We start from the raw sequence: 16324 nt of genomic DNA, 5'->3' as shown, positions 1-16324 counted from the left end.
GAAACAAAACGAAATGTCCCATATAAAATGGTCAAGTGAATGTGAACAAAGTTTCAAGAAAATCAAGCATGCAATTGAGAATGCAACTAAAATAGAAATAGTCCGATGATCCGAAATTGCAAACGGAGGTTGATGTTGATGCGAGCCCTGTGGGGTTGAGTGCCATAGTTGCTCAGTACACTGCACATCCCAATGACCAGAGACATATTGTGGCTTATGCTAGCCTAAGTTTGTCAACTACATAACATGCTTTTTCACAACCCGAAAATGAAAGCCTAGCTGTAGTGTGGGCCTCTGAATGAAAAACATTTAACAGTTGTCACTGACCACCAAGCATTACTCCCCATTTTCGGCAATCCTAAAGCCAAGATGCCCCCTCGTATTGAGTGGTGGGGGTTGCGATTGCAGCAGTATGCGTCCAGCAATCGCGTCCAGGTAAAGATCAAAACCCTGCTGAATACTTCTCATGTGTGCCAATACTATATCATGGCACTACTTCTAAAGTGGCTGATGCCAATGTTAATTCCGTTGTGAAATCTATTGCCCCGGATGCCATATCTTTAGAACAAATGCTTGCTGCCACAAGTGCTGACAGAAAACTGCTAATACTCAGACATTATTACACACCAATCAAGGTGAACACAATCTCAACCTCTTTATGATGAAATTGAATACTAGAAATTAAAGAATGTGTAGGACGAACTTTGTTACTCCAGAAGAAATCATCTTATGAGGGTCGAGAATTGTCATACCCGCGAGTCTGAGACAACAAGTTTGTAGTGATTGAGTCAGGTACAAGAGATGAGTTTAAGGTAGCTTTATTCAGGATGGTACAATTGACCCCGCCTTGAGCAGCCAGAAGGCTGCTCAGCCCAGTCAGCTGTGACTATTTGACTCACAACATTATATAACTTGTCATCACAGTAAGATTCTACAGGCAGGGCATGAATAGCATTGAACTCGGGATATAACAAAGTTATTGAACTGGCACGTGAGGGACACCGAGGAATATGTGCCGTGAAACAAGCTTTACAGGACCGAATGTGGTTTCCCCATCTTGATGAAAGATTTGAATAAGAGTTAAAATCCTATCATTTGTGCAACTGTTTGTCATCTAAGACAACCCCACAACATGTCTGATCTCTCAAAGCATGTATGGAAGAAGATTGCGATTGATTTCTTCGGACCTCTTGACAGCATACGTCATTTACTAGTAATTGTTAATAAATATTCCTGTTTTCCTCTGGTTGAAGATGGTTCGTCAACGACACATGACAGAGTCATTGAAATGCTAGAAAGTATTTTTTCAACTCGTGGTGTTCCTACGATTTTGAAATCTGACAATAGTCTGCCTCTCAGTTGTCTGGAACTTAATGATTTCTCACTTATTTTAATATCAGGCATCAGAAAAGCACACCTCACTGGCCATAGGTGAATGTTGTGGTCAAGAGATTTAGGAGCACCCTCAAGAAGAGCGTTCAGAGTGCTGAGCTGGAAAAGCTTGAACTCACATTAGTTCTTCGGCATGCACTTTGTACCTACAGGTCAACTCTGCATTCTACCACAAGTAAAAGCCCTGCCACCTTAAGGTTCGGGTGAGGCATATGCACCAAAGTGCCGCAGTGGACCACTGAGAGATCTATTGGTATTGATGAACTTTGCAGAATTGACTCTTCCCAATAAATGTCACATAAATACCTACGTGGACAGATGCCGCCTTGTGTTGAACCATGTGTTCAACAGAGAAGGCCAAGTGATTATAAGGCAGAAACGGAAGTGCAAGTCTGATGCTCCTTTTGGCGCTGACCCACTGACCGTTTTGACAGTAAAGGACACATGGTGATTGCTCACCATCCTGGAAATTCCATGACACAAGATTTTTTTGCATTTTAAGCACGTGCTTTGACCTTTGCCATCTATAGATGTCATGAGTGAGACTTCTCCGGCACAGAGCCCAATGACTGTACCAAAATCTTTGTCACTAATGCCAGTCATGAACCCTTCTTCTGTATCTCTCAGCCTCACATGACCAGATCTGGGCAATCCATTTGAGTACCAAAACAACTTATTGAAGAGTTGTACTGCACATATGTACTAATGGTACTTTTAATTTTACAAAGGGGAAGGTGTAGTGTCTAGTGAGTTAGAGATAACAGGACTCTTTTGCTAGCTGACATACTGTAGTTCAGTGACTTAAGTGCCTAGGTGTGAGTTATAAAATTCATGATATAGAATGTTCAGTTCACAGTTACCTGCTTATGAATAATGACATGTAATACCTAGCTCCATGTGGGGTGTGATCATTTACAATACCCGGGCTAGAGGTAGATGCTACAGGCCCCATTTCCATGATGCAGGTAAAAAAGGCCAGGTCATATTACTTATTACAAAATGGTATGATGCCACCACCGTAGGTGTGCTGCTTAACTCTCGGTAAGCGGTACAAAAGGTAAGGGCAGTAGCCATTTACCATGACTTGGGTAACACGTTGTGCGCCGCTCCTGGTCTAACCAGACCACAGTCTGTCAGACAGGCCTAGGTCATAATCCGTGTTTGCCCATAGCCAAACATTATTTCCAAGGATGCATATATTACCAAAGCTAGGGCTTTCTGGGCAGGGGTTCATGTCTATTACCATGCAAGGGACTTTTTCCTCCCCACCACTGTGTTAGCCTTGGAGAGTATTCTTCAGTCAGGCATTCAGTCCGGTGAGGTCTTTTTCTGCCGTCTAGCTTTTTCTTCCAATTATTGTGAACTTTTCCTGTAGACCCTTGCTTATCATGCTGTTCCCTACCAGGTGAATATACTGTGGCTACCAGGAGGAGTAAGCCAAATCACGGCCAAGCAGAGACAATCCCAGAAGAGTTCACAACATCCAGCCCTTGATGTATGCTACGCTCTGGCTAAAAAGAGACATCTAAGTTTTGGACTCATTCCACCCCAGCCAAGACTGCGTCTATATCGTTGGAGATAGGTATTCTGGTGTTGAACTTCTGCCAGCTAAGACCTTGGCATCTGTTCGCAGCTTCACTATGGGCATAACTGTTGCAACAGCCAACTCTTCAGGGAAAGTAATTTCGAATACTTGGTCCCGCAGATCTTAGTGTAAGTCCACTCACTTCTCAAACCAGTCACCTTTTAGAAGGCAGTGTTTTAGTATCTAACCAAAAGGGGTGGAATCTTCAGTTAACGGTATCCATCAAAGAACATGTTTTGCAACACTCTTTATGGTGGATACTTTATCTAACCACTGATCCCTTGCTGCCTCTCCTCCTTCACATTCTGTAGTGGACTTTTAGGGTTCTGAATAGGTCCCAAGCTGGATTTGATACACACTGTTGATCTGCCTCTAAGGGTGTGGAAGCGTTCAATGAAACGGTCATCAGTGTGCAAAGGTGACATCTTTATATGGCTTTGTATTGTCACTTCCTGGGAATGGCGTGAGTTTGCCGCATGATATACCAGCGTGGAAGCAGTTGCTTTGAATAGTTCCTAATCCACTGTAGCGCCTGGAGGAATTCAAAAGGTGAGTATTGTGGTTTTAGAGAACAATGGATAAAGCATTGTGAAGGTAAGTAACTTCTACTTCTTGGATGTTGCACGAACTTGAATTCAGAGGGAATGTTCATGGTGAAAAGCTAGTATTACAAGTAAACACTTTTTGGTTTCTTTGTAACAATTACTGTTTTACAAGAGGATCAGTGTAATTCTTGTCAGAGAAGCCACACACAACATTTTATTCATGGAAAGTGACTGTGAAGACATATCCAAAGTTAATTTAAAATGTTACCTTGAACCAAGCAGATTTGCTCTCCTGGTTTTCTTCCAATCTTTTTGAATGTAACGGAAGCATCACTTGACAGACTAGATGTTAAAAGGGACGTTATGTACTATATTGAAAAAAAAAGCATTCTGATTTAACCCCCTTAGTATTTGTAGCTTTTGGCAAGGCCAAAAAAGGACAAGCAGTGAAAAAGCCTGTTATTGCTCAATAAATTGTAGGCATCGTAACATACATATAACACAAAGCCAACAGAAAGCTACTTGCAGCGTTTTTGTCCAGAGGAAAAGCTACAATACTGGCATTTTTGGTGAAGGTAATATGTAGTCTCTTCATCAAGGCAGATACACCAGTTTGAAAGGCAATATTAAAGCATTTATTTCATGGATGTCTCCAATCTTTTTCTTTCGCCCATGTATCTTCCACTTTCCGCACTATTCCTTTGGCCTGTAAATCTACAAAACATCCAGTGCTGTAGGAAGTAGCTCTTTACCTCCCTTACTGGAATGGCTGGCATTGCTACATGTTAAAAGTTCAAATTTGAAAGACTTATTCTCATAGATGTGGTGTGCTGCTGTTATATTGCACTGAATCTGGATAAGATGGTTCTTATGGGTGAAATGGGGATGCCTGCAAGGGAAGGATTTGTGAAAAAAAGCTCTAATTACCATAGACAATAGCTTTAAGGTATGGCTCAAAGTTATGGCAGTCTGTGTTATTTGTTTTAAGCATTCTGAGCTGGATGAAGTGAAACGTGAAATAGCATGTGATTAAATGTATGTCCACCTTGGAGAGTTACAGTTACAGCTAAGAAATTATTTGTGGTATGTTTAGGTAGCATTTTGTTTTTGCGCTGATTAGACTTGAACTGTTTAATTATCAAAGTCAGATGTGAATGTTTTATTTTTCATTGCTTCGATTAAAGGTAGTCTAAACTCTTCTTCTAGACTGTGAAAGGAGGTATTTCTGAAACTCGGATTGAGAAAAGGATAGTGATCACAGGAGATTCTGACATTGACCATGATCAGGTAAGAAAGAGCGGACTGGTGAGCATATTGTTCGCTGCGATTGAATGGAATGTTCATAAAGATGCTTACTGAACTGGGAGTCTGTTTTAATCTTGATCACACAACCTTTCTAGATCCTTTTTGACAACATGCACGCTCCTGACTATTATAACAAACTTTATTTAAAGACAGACACTGAAATGTCAATCGCGTGTGAAAAGAAGAACAGTTGTGTACGGAAATAGCAAATCATAACCTGTCTAAAAGGAGTTCGAGTCCTGTTCTTAACAGAAAAGTTTGAAAATATTTTCCAAAGAAAATAGCCAAAAACTGCCAGCTCAGTGCTTCAGGATACGATCACCAGGAGCTGTGAAAAATTAACTATATGGGCATGATGGAATCTTGTAGTGTGCCTTTCCATGAACGTGAAGTTATAGATTCTCAGCCTATTAGGCTGCATGGATCTTGTATTCCCTCATTATTCGTCATCCTTTCTTTAAAATAGTGTTTGCAAAAGAGTTTTTATTGTCGCTCTATACAAATAGTGTCTACATTTTTTGAATTGACTATTTCTTTTGAAGTTAAATGTGGCCTATATAGCTGGTTATGTGTGTTTTATAAATATGTTTAATTGGCTTCTCAAAAATTGACGGTCAAACCTTATGAAATATTCTCCAGGATCCTGTGCTTGATGGGGCAATTAAGTGCTTATCACTATACCCATTAGCTCATCAAACGACTACAACGCATCCAAAACGCCTCGGCACGACTGATCCTCGACGTACCACGCCACGTTCCCCTGCTGGGGCCCTGTGTTTCTTCCTACGGGGAGGCTCTCTTGCAGGCCCTCCTCTCTTCTGGGTATGGATAGGGTATCTATTCTACGTTAAGGAATCTGCGGCAAGTAGTCTCTATCAGATGTATGAGTTACTTACCTTTGGAAACGATGTATCTGGTAGAGACGATTCTAGCTGCAGATTTCTTCACGACCCAGCCTTCCTCCCCGGTCTGTGAGGACCTTCAGCTTGGTCTTCTGCAGTCGTCTGCCTCCGGGTGGTTTTGCCTTCTGCGAGTGCCCTCTTTCACTTCCTCCCTAGTGGGATGCTTTGTTCTGCTTGTTTGATCCACTCCTTCCTTTCTGGTGATTGGTTGGTGGGTTCCTGGGTACTTCTGCGTCCCCGCACCCTGGTCTTCCAATGTGGGGCCTACTCACGCTCTTCCCCTTTTCATTGCTAGAAATTTCTGACTCCTCTGTAGTCCTCTGAGTTGGGGGTCTCTTGGCTGTGCCTCGGCCTTTAGCTCTTACAGGGGATACGCCTCTCCTTGCTGGGGTTGTCTTGGGGTAAATTGTCGTTACTCTTCTATTCTGGCCTGTTGTCCTTCACTGTTCATGAACTGTGATTGCAGGCCTCTTTTTCTGCTGTGACATTTTTCACATACTTTCTGCCCTCAGTGAGGATGTCTTATTTGCTTGCAGGGTTGCTTCGCAGTAGCTGTGCTCTGCTCTTCCCTTCCATAACTTTAGGTGCCACAGTGCCTGGCACTCTCCCGAATGATGCTGTTCCTCACCATTTGTTTATCTGATTTTTTTCGCACACTGTTCCTATATTCTCACGGTTTTTGTTTGTGATGGCTCCACGTTGTGGCACGGAAAACTTCTCCGAAGAAAACTGACGTTAGCGCGCCGGAGTAGGGCTTATGTGACCTTGCTGATGTTACGCCCTCGGACGACGTCAGGGCCAACGTCAGGGCGGAGTCACGTGATACCTCCCCCCGGCGCGCAGAGATGCTGTGGCAAAGAACATTTTCCAGATCCAGTCTTAAGCCTGGGGATAATTCTACGTTAAGGAATCTGCGGCTAGAATGGTCTCTACCAGATACATCTTTATCGAAGGTAAGTAACTCGTACATTTCTGTCAGTCAGGTCAGCATCTAGCTCTCATGCTTCTTCATCTGCCAGCACTTGGATCAAGTAATTCTCTATCTCAGTATTTGAGCTTAGGGGCGGGCTGTATAGAATTATCAGTAGTAATCGGCAAAGACCTAGCGATGTGGATGTCTGTATTGTGGGTGACATTATGAATGTCTATAATGTCCCATACCTACCTGGTCTGTTCCTTCCTACAAATCCAGGCCAGCAATTTCCCCTCCTTGTTTCCATCCTCATAAAAGCATTGGAGCATCAGCAATCTCTGCTTCCTGGTATTATCCATGGCCACATCCCTATATTCCTGTCTCAGGGTGTCGAGTTGCAGGGCTAGCTTGGGATCATTATCGTGGATTGCCCGTCTTTCAAGGCGTAGTATCTGTTGTTCTAATTCTTCCAGTGATTTCGCCCTTTCTTTCTTTTCCCATGCGTGATTTCGCCCTCTCTTTCTTTTCCCATGCAATGTGGTTTTGGGCCCTATTTCGCAGCGGTTTTGGGCCCTATTTCGCATCACCCACAGAACTGTCCAGCGATGAAGTCATTACGTCATTATCAAGCTGGCAGGATTTCTGATGGATGGAAATGCAGCTTACACAGCCATGCTTCAGGCCACGCCCTCTTGATTTGCACTTCTTTTGAGCCACTGTACAACTGTCCTTTCAAGCTCCTTACCATTAAGACTGCCTTCCTCATGGCAATAACATCTGCCCAAAGGGTCAGTGAGCTTCATGCTTTGTCATCTGAGCCTCTGTACCTGATCATCTTCCCAGACAAGCTGGTACTTCACACTGCCAAAAGTTGTCACTTCTTTTAATGTAAGCAAGTTCATCACCCTGCCTTCTACGCTCCACCACATCCATCTAAGGAAGAGGAGTGACTCCACTAACTGGACCTAAAAAGAGCGTTGTCATTCTACCTTGACCACACAAAATAGTTCCCAGGTGGATGACCAACTCTTAGTGGGGTATGTCAGAGCGAAGAAGAAGGCTGTTCAGAAACGGACCTTCTCCCAATGGATCATGCTCTGCATTAAGATCTGCTACGCAATGGCCAAGAAGCAATCCCCTCGAGATCTTGCATGCTCATACTCCCAGACGTAAGGCTGCGACCAATGCATAAGCCCGCGGAGTTCTGCTCCTGGACATCCGCCAGGTAGCAACATGGTTTTCTCTACAAACATTCATGAAACATTACTGCCTGGACAGTCAGGTCCGTCGGGAAGGGCACTTTGCTTGTTCGGTCCTGCAGTACTTTTTAGTGTGAAACTGTTTCGCAGGCCCAACTCCAGGGAGGTATTGCTTGGGTATCTAGTCCAAGGAAAAGAATCTGGCTTGAAGTCTCTATCAGATGAACAAGTTACTTACCTTCGGTAACGCCTTATCTGGTTGAGACTATATCTAGCCGCAGATTCCTTACCTGCCCACATCCTCTCCACTCTGGGAACGGATTTCTGTGGGCAGGGTTTCTCCCCCTTTCAGGACCCTAGTTTTCTTCACTACTTGTAGTGTTCTTTGTGGCTCCTCACTCCTGGTAAAGAAAGTCCCGAAAAGAAACTGACGTCAGCGCACTGGGATGGTGCCTATAAGGGCATTGCGCACTTCACTGCCGGTGCCTCCGACTACGCCACCTACAGGTACGCAAGGGCACTGCTCATAAAAAAAGTTCGTCTGAAGCCTAGGGATAAATCTAGGTTGAGAAATCTATGGCTAGATAGTCTCTACCAGATCAGGCTTTACTAAAGGTAAGTAACTTGATCTTCACCGCCCGCCACCACTTGTCCATCCTGTGAATTGGTCTTTTAACTGTAAACGAGGCATAAAGTTAGATTGCACGTTGTCATTTTTGCTGCTCTGCTGGGGGAGCTACACGTCTGAGTTTGAAAAAGTCCATGATTACATTGATGCCAGTGCACCAGGGTGGCACCTAAATGCGTGTAGGTGTCGACACATTCATAGGTAGATGAAGTCACGTCAGAGGTAAATAGAGCTATTGCAGAGTAGTTTTGTGGATGCAGTCTTGCATCTGGAATGATTGACAATGTGAGAAATCTGCAGTAAGGGTATCCTCCAGAAAAGAGAGTTACCCAAATATAAGTAACTTATTCAACAGTGCACTCCTTATCAACTTGGTATTATGCTAAGTTGAAAGCAGTTCCATTTCTGGATTTCACTAAATATCGATAAGCTGATAGAGAAGGTCCTATTTTTATTCCTACCTATGTGCCTCATTTGCACATCTGCTTGAATGTTCTTTCCCTGGGAAATGTGAGGAATGAACTAACCGTGCATATAAAAGAAACTGGGTAAGACAAAAGCCCATGTCCTATGATACTTTAACTCCTTCTGTAAGATATACCACACTCCTGTATTTGGTAATTACAAAAAGGTACCTTGTTTTTTCAGTAATCTATAAAGTGACTTTTCTCAGACTCTGAAACTTATAGCAAAATAATTCTTTAAAAAAACATATTAATAAACCATATCACAATCCCATTCTGGAAATCTTGGCCTTAAATCATGAGTCACCGCTGCCTGTCATCATTACCTTCCTTTTGAGGCAATTACATTTTTAACCAATTACAAAAAGCACACGGACAACATATATTATCCTGAAGCTACCTCCAGCAATCACTTGCCTTGAACAAGGACTTGACTGATGTTGCCATATACTCGGGAACCTGAGCTATTCTCGCCCATGTTCTCTTCTCGATTTTGTGATATCCTCTCATTTGCCTGTGAACATGGTTAACCACCAACTAAAATGGTGTGAGGCGCTACATACTTAATGTTTATTTGTTTTACCAATAACTGCCTGTAAGAAAGTGGCTCTGCATATACTGGACCAAAGTAAGGTGCAGTGTATACAGAGTCCACAGTCCCCAGAGGTTTGGCAGAGGCTAAAGTTAGATATAACCTTACTCTCTAAAGTGGTAGCTTGGTCGAGCAGTAAGGCAGTATCAGAGGACAGTGTAAAGCATTTGTTGTACACACTCAGTCAACAAATGGTCTCACACACTCAAGAACTGAACTCTAGGCCAATTGTTTAGTATCAAAATATATAGTTGTTTTATTTTAGAAACAACAAGATATCAAAATATACTTTCTCAGAATGAGATACTTTAGTTAAATATTTTTTCAAATAGGCAATTGACTTTTTGATTACAATAGTTACAGTTGTTGCAATAGGCAACACAATTTCAAACACAATGCAATATTGAGCTCAATGGGAATTTTCTGTTAAATGCAATTAATTACTTTGTAGATTACTTTTCTAACCACAGGACTGGATCCTAGATTCAGCCCTGGGACATTTCCTGTAAACAGTTAAGTAAAAGCGTTTTGGTTGCAGTAGTGATTTTTAAGGAATATTATAGTATTTTAAAAGTTGTCACTTAGAAACTTTTTGTCATGAAATCACCAATGTTATCCTATGGTAGGAAATTCACTTAGCAGGTAAGTAATGTTCTCAATACTTTTTCTTACTCAGTGTTGGATCCTGGATCCAGCACTGGTGTATCTCCTGTAAACAATTGAAAGAATGCATTTAAGTCATACAGGCGATTTTTAAGGAATATTTGTAGTTTTTGAAAATCGAAACTTTCCTGGTGAAAGGCTGACAATGGATTCCTATGGAAGGAAATTCAAGTTACTTGTAAGTACAGTTAAAATTACTTTTCAGGGTTAGTGCTGGGCTAAAAGATGCAGCACTGGGTCCTGTCCTGATAATAGGTGAGTACATCGGAATTCGTCGTTCGGCTGATTTTAGATGAATATTTTAAAGTTTCAAAACTCCACACTTAGAAGAATTTCCGAGTGAAATTAGTCAATGTTACCCTATGGAAGAAAAGTGAGGTATCGGCTTTTGGGTAAGTACTCGACTGGCAGAGTTCAGGTTCTGGGCATAGACTCAGGGGTCTCCCAGGGTCAGGTAGGCACAGTTTGTACACCCTCAGCGGCACAGGGGCAGCCGGGTGCAGAGAGAGTTAGGCCCAATGATAGCCCATGGGAGGCAGGGGGCCTTTGGTTGGTGGCGGCTAACAAACAGGCCACGCGCTGGTGGGAGCTGGGCTCCTGGTCACTTGCTCAGGGCAAATGGGGAAGTAGGTTAGGACCAAGGTTGCACTGCCAGGGGCACTCGGGCGGCTGGGTGCTTTTGAGCCGTCGGGCGCTCATTGTTATTGAATGGAAAATTTGGAAGATGAATAAAGGCTGCAGGCTCGGGGACAGAGATTCTTCAGGAGCGACCAACACTTCAAGGGGTACGTTGGGAACTTGGAGGATAGGTAGGCACCCCGGAGTTGGGCACAGAAGGCCGTGGGGCGCCGAGTGCAGGGGTGCCTTTTGACATCAGGAAATCTTACCCTCTGCTGGTCGCGGTTGGAGGGGTCCCTGGTTGTGAGGCTGCAGGCGTCGTCTGGGTCGTCGAAGGGTCCTTGGGTACTAGATTTCAGGTCACAATCGCCAGGGGGACGTCCTCAGGGTCTTTGTCCACTCAGGCACAGGTAGGGCTCGGCGGGTGCAGAGTGTGCTGGAGTCATGGTTCCTGGCTGACACCAGGGGTGTTGCTGGTTTGAGCAGAACTACTGTTCATGGAAGTCCCAGTCTCTAGATGTGCAAGGCAGGCAGGTCCTCCGGGGTTTTCAAGGTGGCTGTCCGCAGGAGACGCCGGGTTTTAGCAGGAGCAGGTTCAAGGATCAACAGGCCGTTAGGGCTGGGGCCAAGTCAGTTGTTGTCGTCCTTTTGTTAGCAGCTGCACGACAGGTCGTCCTTCTTCTTGTTCTTCTTCTTGTTTTGAAATCGGGATCTGAGGACGGAAGGTTCAGGGTGCCCCTAAATACTAAATTTAGGAGGGGCGTTACAGGTAGGGTAAGGGCAGGGTCCCTGTACTGGGGTGAGTACACCCCCTATCCTGCTCCTCTCCTTTGGGAGGGGGGCAGGAGCCTATCTCTGATTGGGCAGGGCTCCCCATCCTCAAGATGGCCGGAGCCCAGAGCTGTGCTTCACCTCGTCTCCCCCACCTGAGGGGTGGGATTGGCAGAGGCTGGTACACCCCCTTTCCTCACTTAGGGTTTTCCGTCTGTCTTCCCGCCAGAGTGGGGTCAGAACCGGTGGAGGCCAGTTGCTGAGTACAGCAAGTGGTCTGGAGAAGCTCACAAAGGCGGCATGCCTTTGAAGCTTCCCATGCCCATCCTGGGGGAGGAGACCTAGCCCAGGATGTGCATTGTTGCAGGCCCAGGAGAGCGGAGGGCTCTCCACCCAGGGGTCCAGCAACATGCCTGCTGTGTGGCAGCCTAGGCAGCCACTCAGACCAGACGTTGATTGTAGGCTAGGTTTCAGGAGGCATCTCTAAGATGCCCTCTGTAGTGCATTTTACATTAAATCCCACACGGGTTTAATGTGCTGAGAAGTTTGATATCAAACATCCCAGTCTTCAATGTAGCCATCATGGTGCTGTGGAGTTCGTAATGACAACCTCCCAGCACCATATACTCTTAATGGCATCACTGCAGGTACAGTGCCCAGGAATGGCCTTGGGTACTGTAAGGGCTCAGGGCATAGTGCACCCATCTAGCGGGGTGACTGATGTATGCCAGGGCAGTGTTTTTTTGTGCCATGTCGACTCTTTGTTTAGTACCTAGGGTACCATTTACCAGGGGTGACATGTGGCCAGAGATGCCAATTGGGTTTTAGTTCATCACAGTTTTAGAGCAGGAACACATGCCCTGGGCACCTGATTGGATGGAGGCCAGGGCACACTCAGTCAAAGCACATCAGCAATTCAGCAAAAAGTGGGGGCAACCATGCAAGAAAGATGGCACTTTCTCACACTGCCCCACAAATTAAAAAGATGCCAAGTGTTGCATTCCCTCACAACGCGGGGTTCAATGGCTGTAATAGCACATGCAGTGCTTTAACTCCATAATTAACACATGCAGTGTTTTCTTCGTTAATATGTTAAGGCTTCCTACTGTATTTTACCCAGATTACTTTAGTTACCATAGAATACAGCGTGGTACCTCAAAAAAGAGACATACTTTATACTCTGCAATTTAGTTCCTCCTTTACCCAAAACCTGCCATGTAAATGTTGGTTAATCTAATTAGAATCCATTCCACATCCACTTCACTGTATATTTTAAGTGAAAAACATACTAATGTAAGAGCTTTGTATTTGTTATTGATTTTATTTAAGAAGTGCACACTCCAACTGTTATTACATCAACTAACATCATTTTAAATTCCCAGTGTCAACATTGACTTTACAGTGTTCCCAAGACAGAAGTTTGTTAATGTTATACATAATGTTATGTGGTCTTTCCTGATGGGCGCGGCTAAGCGCCGTACTTGGCGGCCGCGCTGTAGCAGAGTTCCCGGCCGGGACTCGTATTATCCTGATTTTACTGCTGAACCTGGGCACTACCTTGCCCCATACCTATCACGGTGCCGCTCGCTGCCGTTTACTTGCTGATACACTTTTGCTGGGACTCACTGCCAATCACGGACTCTGCTGATAGCGATATTGGGCATCAGGAGCCGAATCCACAAAGGCGGAGATTGCCGAGGGGGAAATCGAGAACAGCAGCACCAGGGCCCGGGACTGCGAGACCCAGCATACCAAGCGCTTTCACAACTCAGCGCAGCTGGTGTCTCTTCCCGGCCCTGCCCCTCCACAGACTATTTACGGCTCGCGGCCCCCGCTCCGCGGGCGCCGCTCGCTGCCGTTTACTTGCTGATACACTTTTGCTGGGACTCACTGCCAATCACGGACTCTGCTGATAGCGATATTGGGCATCAGGAGCCGAATCCACAAAGGCGGGGATTGCCGAGGGGGAAATCGAGAACAGCAGCACCAGGGCCCGGGACTGCGAGACCCAGCATACCAAGCGCTTTCACAACTCAGCGCAGCTGGTGTCTCTTCCCGGCCCTGCACCCTCCCACTATATAGTCACGCCCCCGCCGTTTGAGGCCGTTAGAGAACGGAAGGGACCGGACCGGGCCACCCCTCTTGGCCCTATCTTTGTATTACCAACCCTCGCCCTGTCCCCATTAGCACATTGTCGGACCCAAGGAACAATGTCCATGCGCGAATGCAGAAGCAGGGCAGCTAAAGGGAAGCACTTAAATGGGACCCTCGACGACTTCATAACCAGGACCAACACAGCCGTAGATGTGGAGATCAACAAAATGAAGCAGAGAGTCTCTATGGAACTTGATGCAGCTAGAAGAATATCACAGGAGCTGACTATGGCTAAGAAATCATCTCTAGGTCACTTTGCCTCTGTTAAAACCCCCGAGCGCCGGACCGGCACTGTATTAATCTCGACGCAGGCTGATGTTCATCAGACTTGGACTTGACATCCCCCCTCCCAGTCCCTATTGTGGGGCCACCTCTCTCATCTTCTTCCAAATTGGGTCCACCCCTGGATGGGGCAGATCTCCCAGGGGGGGGCCCCTACAGAGATTACCCCTAACAACAAGGGGGCGTGCGGGAGGAATTTGTTTGCCATCAAAGAGGGTGCTATTCAAAAACGGAAGCGTAACACTACATCTGCCTTCTCTAGGAAGAAGGCTAAGATAGCAAAGGCCCAGTTCTTCATGGATGTAAAGCCCACTGAAGGGGGGGTGGGTGGCATACCTCCCCATTTACCCCTCCATGTACCCCCACAGCTACTGAAAACAACAGCCCAATTGTCGCTGAAACAAGTCTGGTAACATCGGTAGGGGAGCATGATGATTTAGTAATTTAAGGTGAGAATGATGGGGTACCAGTCTGTGTGATAGAGGGAAGAGATGTGGAATTTTTGACAATTGTCTGGGAAACGCTAAAAAAACTCCTAACCCCTCTGGAAGTGAGACTATCGCGCATAGAAAATCAGCTGCTTGAGACAGAAAAGAGTATACTAACCTTAGCAACCCTTAGCATACCTGAACATAAATCGAACAATACACCAGATGTGAATCACACTATATCAGCACCCGCGGTCATCCCACCCATATCTCCTGTGACTAAACCCATACCCAAACCCCGGTCCAAGGCTGTCATAACCAAAGCTAGCAATACAGTAGCGGAGGTATCTAATCAATTGACAGCACAGCCTGTATCGGCCCGAAAGATATGCCAGCCCCGAGGGTTAAAGAATCTAAGACTCACCAACACAACTCACAGGGGGTAAAATTTAATGAGAAACAGCGTGGGGGCTATATAGATCTTCCCCCGGATGCAAGGCCCTATGTAGTGGTACTAGCAGGGGTCCCAGAAATTGCCTATCATCAGCAGGAAAACTTAGGGTACTGAGAAACAAGGTAACACATTGGTTAAACGAAAACACGTTACCCAACCACCTGAGAAGTAAAATCCTTATGGTGCGTAGGGTACCATGGATAGGTACTTCACACAAATCTATCCCAGGTGACTGTATTATTGTCTCCTTCGAAGACCCTAACACTGTACACCATATATGCTCATGGAACAATCATGGGGGGAATTCGCCCATTATAGTTAGACCTCTTACCTACTTTTATCCCCCGCGAACACGCCCTAACTACGGGGGAAATTGGACATCGGTAAGAAATTATGCATGGGGTGGGACAGTAGATGGCTGGCAGGGCGCCCAAGGCAGGTGGGTTGGGGCACCCACTTATAATAGATTTGACTGCCTTGAGGAAGTAGATTGACTCACCCGAAGGATAGCTTGTACACCTTGTTCTGATGACTCATCTTCCATACCCTGCCCTGTCCCTATGCTAATCCCATGCATCCCTGAAAATGGCAATCTCCCGGCTAATATGGTTTTGTACACAGAGGGGGGAGCTGTCAATCATTGAGCTATTGATATAGTCCCCGAGCTCTCCAGTGTTAAATTAGGCCAGGCAGCCCCAGTTGAATACGACGCTAAGGGAAATCCCTCCCATAGGGAGTCGTCTGGAATATGTAGGCTGCCTACCGAGGGTTCGACCTTCCCGGAGCTATCATCCTCGGATGTAGTTATCCGTGGTGTAGGAACTCCTGGTAGTAGCCATAACCCGCTGCTACCGTTGCCTATGGGGGGGGGGAGCTTGCCTGGTCCCCCGTGGAAGTTTCTGGGAGGGAAGTTTTATCTCTGACCCCGGTTGAGGCTCCTAGCATTGCCTCTGACCCTCATACAAGCGATTGTGTGTTGGGAGCAGAGGGAGCTGGTGGCGAAGTACTGAAGGTGCTTAGCTGGAACATAGCTGGCCTTGCACGGAATATGGACATACCCGAATGGAATTCATTTGTTGATTCCTTCGGGTTATGCCTATTCCAGGAAACCTGGTGCTTGGAACCACATCACAAGGTGGGCTTCACCACCTATTTTGTCCCTGCGATTCAATCACCCGGAGGGAAGGGGCGCCCCTCCGGCGGCCTACTAATTTGGGCAAGTATCTCGCTGGGTCTCTCTATTAGGCCCACTGCTACCAAATCGCCCGATTTACAGAGAATTTCAGTTAGAGGACCACGTGGGGGGTCGAGGCTTGAAATTTTTAACATCTATGTCAGAGGATCAAGGGGCGGGGCCTCCACACTTTCCCTTACTGGCATTGAGGAGGGCCTTAGTTCTTGTGGCTCTGACTCCCTTGTTATACTAGCC

The 16324-nt window shown here is 45.7% G+C and overlaps 1 protein-coding gene across 6 annotated transcripts in view; it reads left to right on the top strand.

Annotated features, from left to right (window-relative positions):
• The window catches only part of LOC144823747 (protein 4.1-like), a 960864-nt gene that overhangs the window by 879703 nt on the left and 64837 nt on the right, over positions 1-16324 (top strand). For all 6 annotated transcript variants that reach the window (XM_078682548.1, XM_078682547.1, XM_078682545.1 and 3 more), the window contains one exon: positions 4729-4809. In XM_078682548.1, the coding sequence (XP_078538674.1) occupies positions 4729-4809 (81 nt within the window). The remainder of the gene's footprint in view (positions 1-4728; positions 4810-16324) is intronic.

This window comes from Lissotriton helveticus, chromosome 3_1 (assembly GCF_964261635.1).
Source record: "Lissotriton helveticus chromosome 3_1, aLisHel1.1, whole genome shotgun sequence".
In the NCBI taxonomy this organism is placed as follows: Eukaryota; Metazoa; Chordata; class Amphibia; order Caudata; family Salamandridae; genus Lissotriton; species Lissotriton helveticus.
Note: the sequence above shows the minus strand (reverse complement) of the source record. Positions and strands in the feature narration are given on the sequence as shown.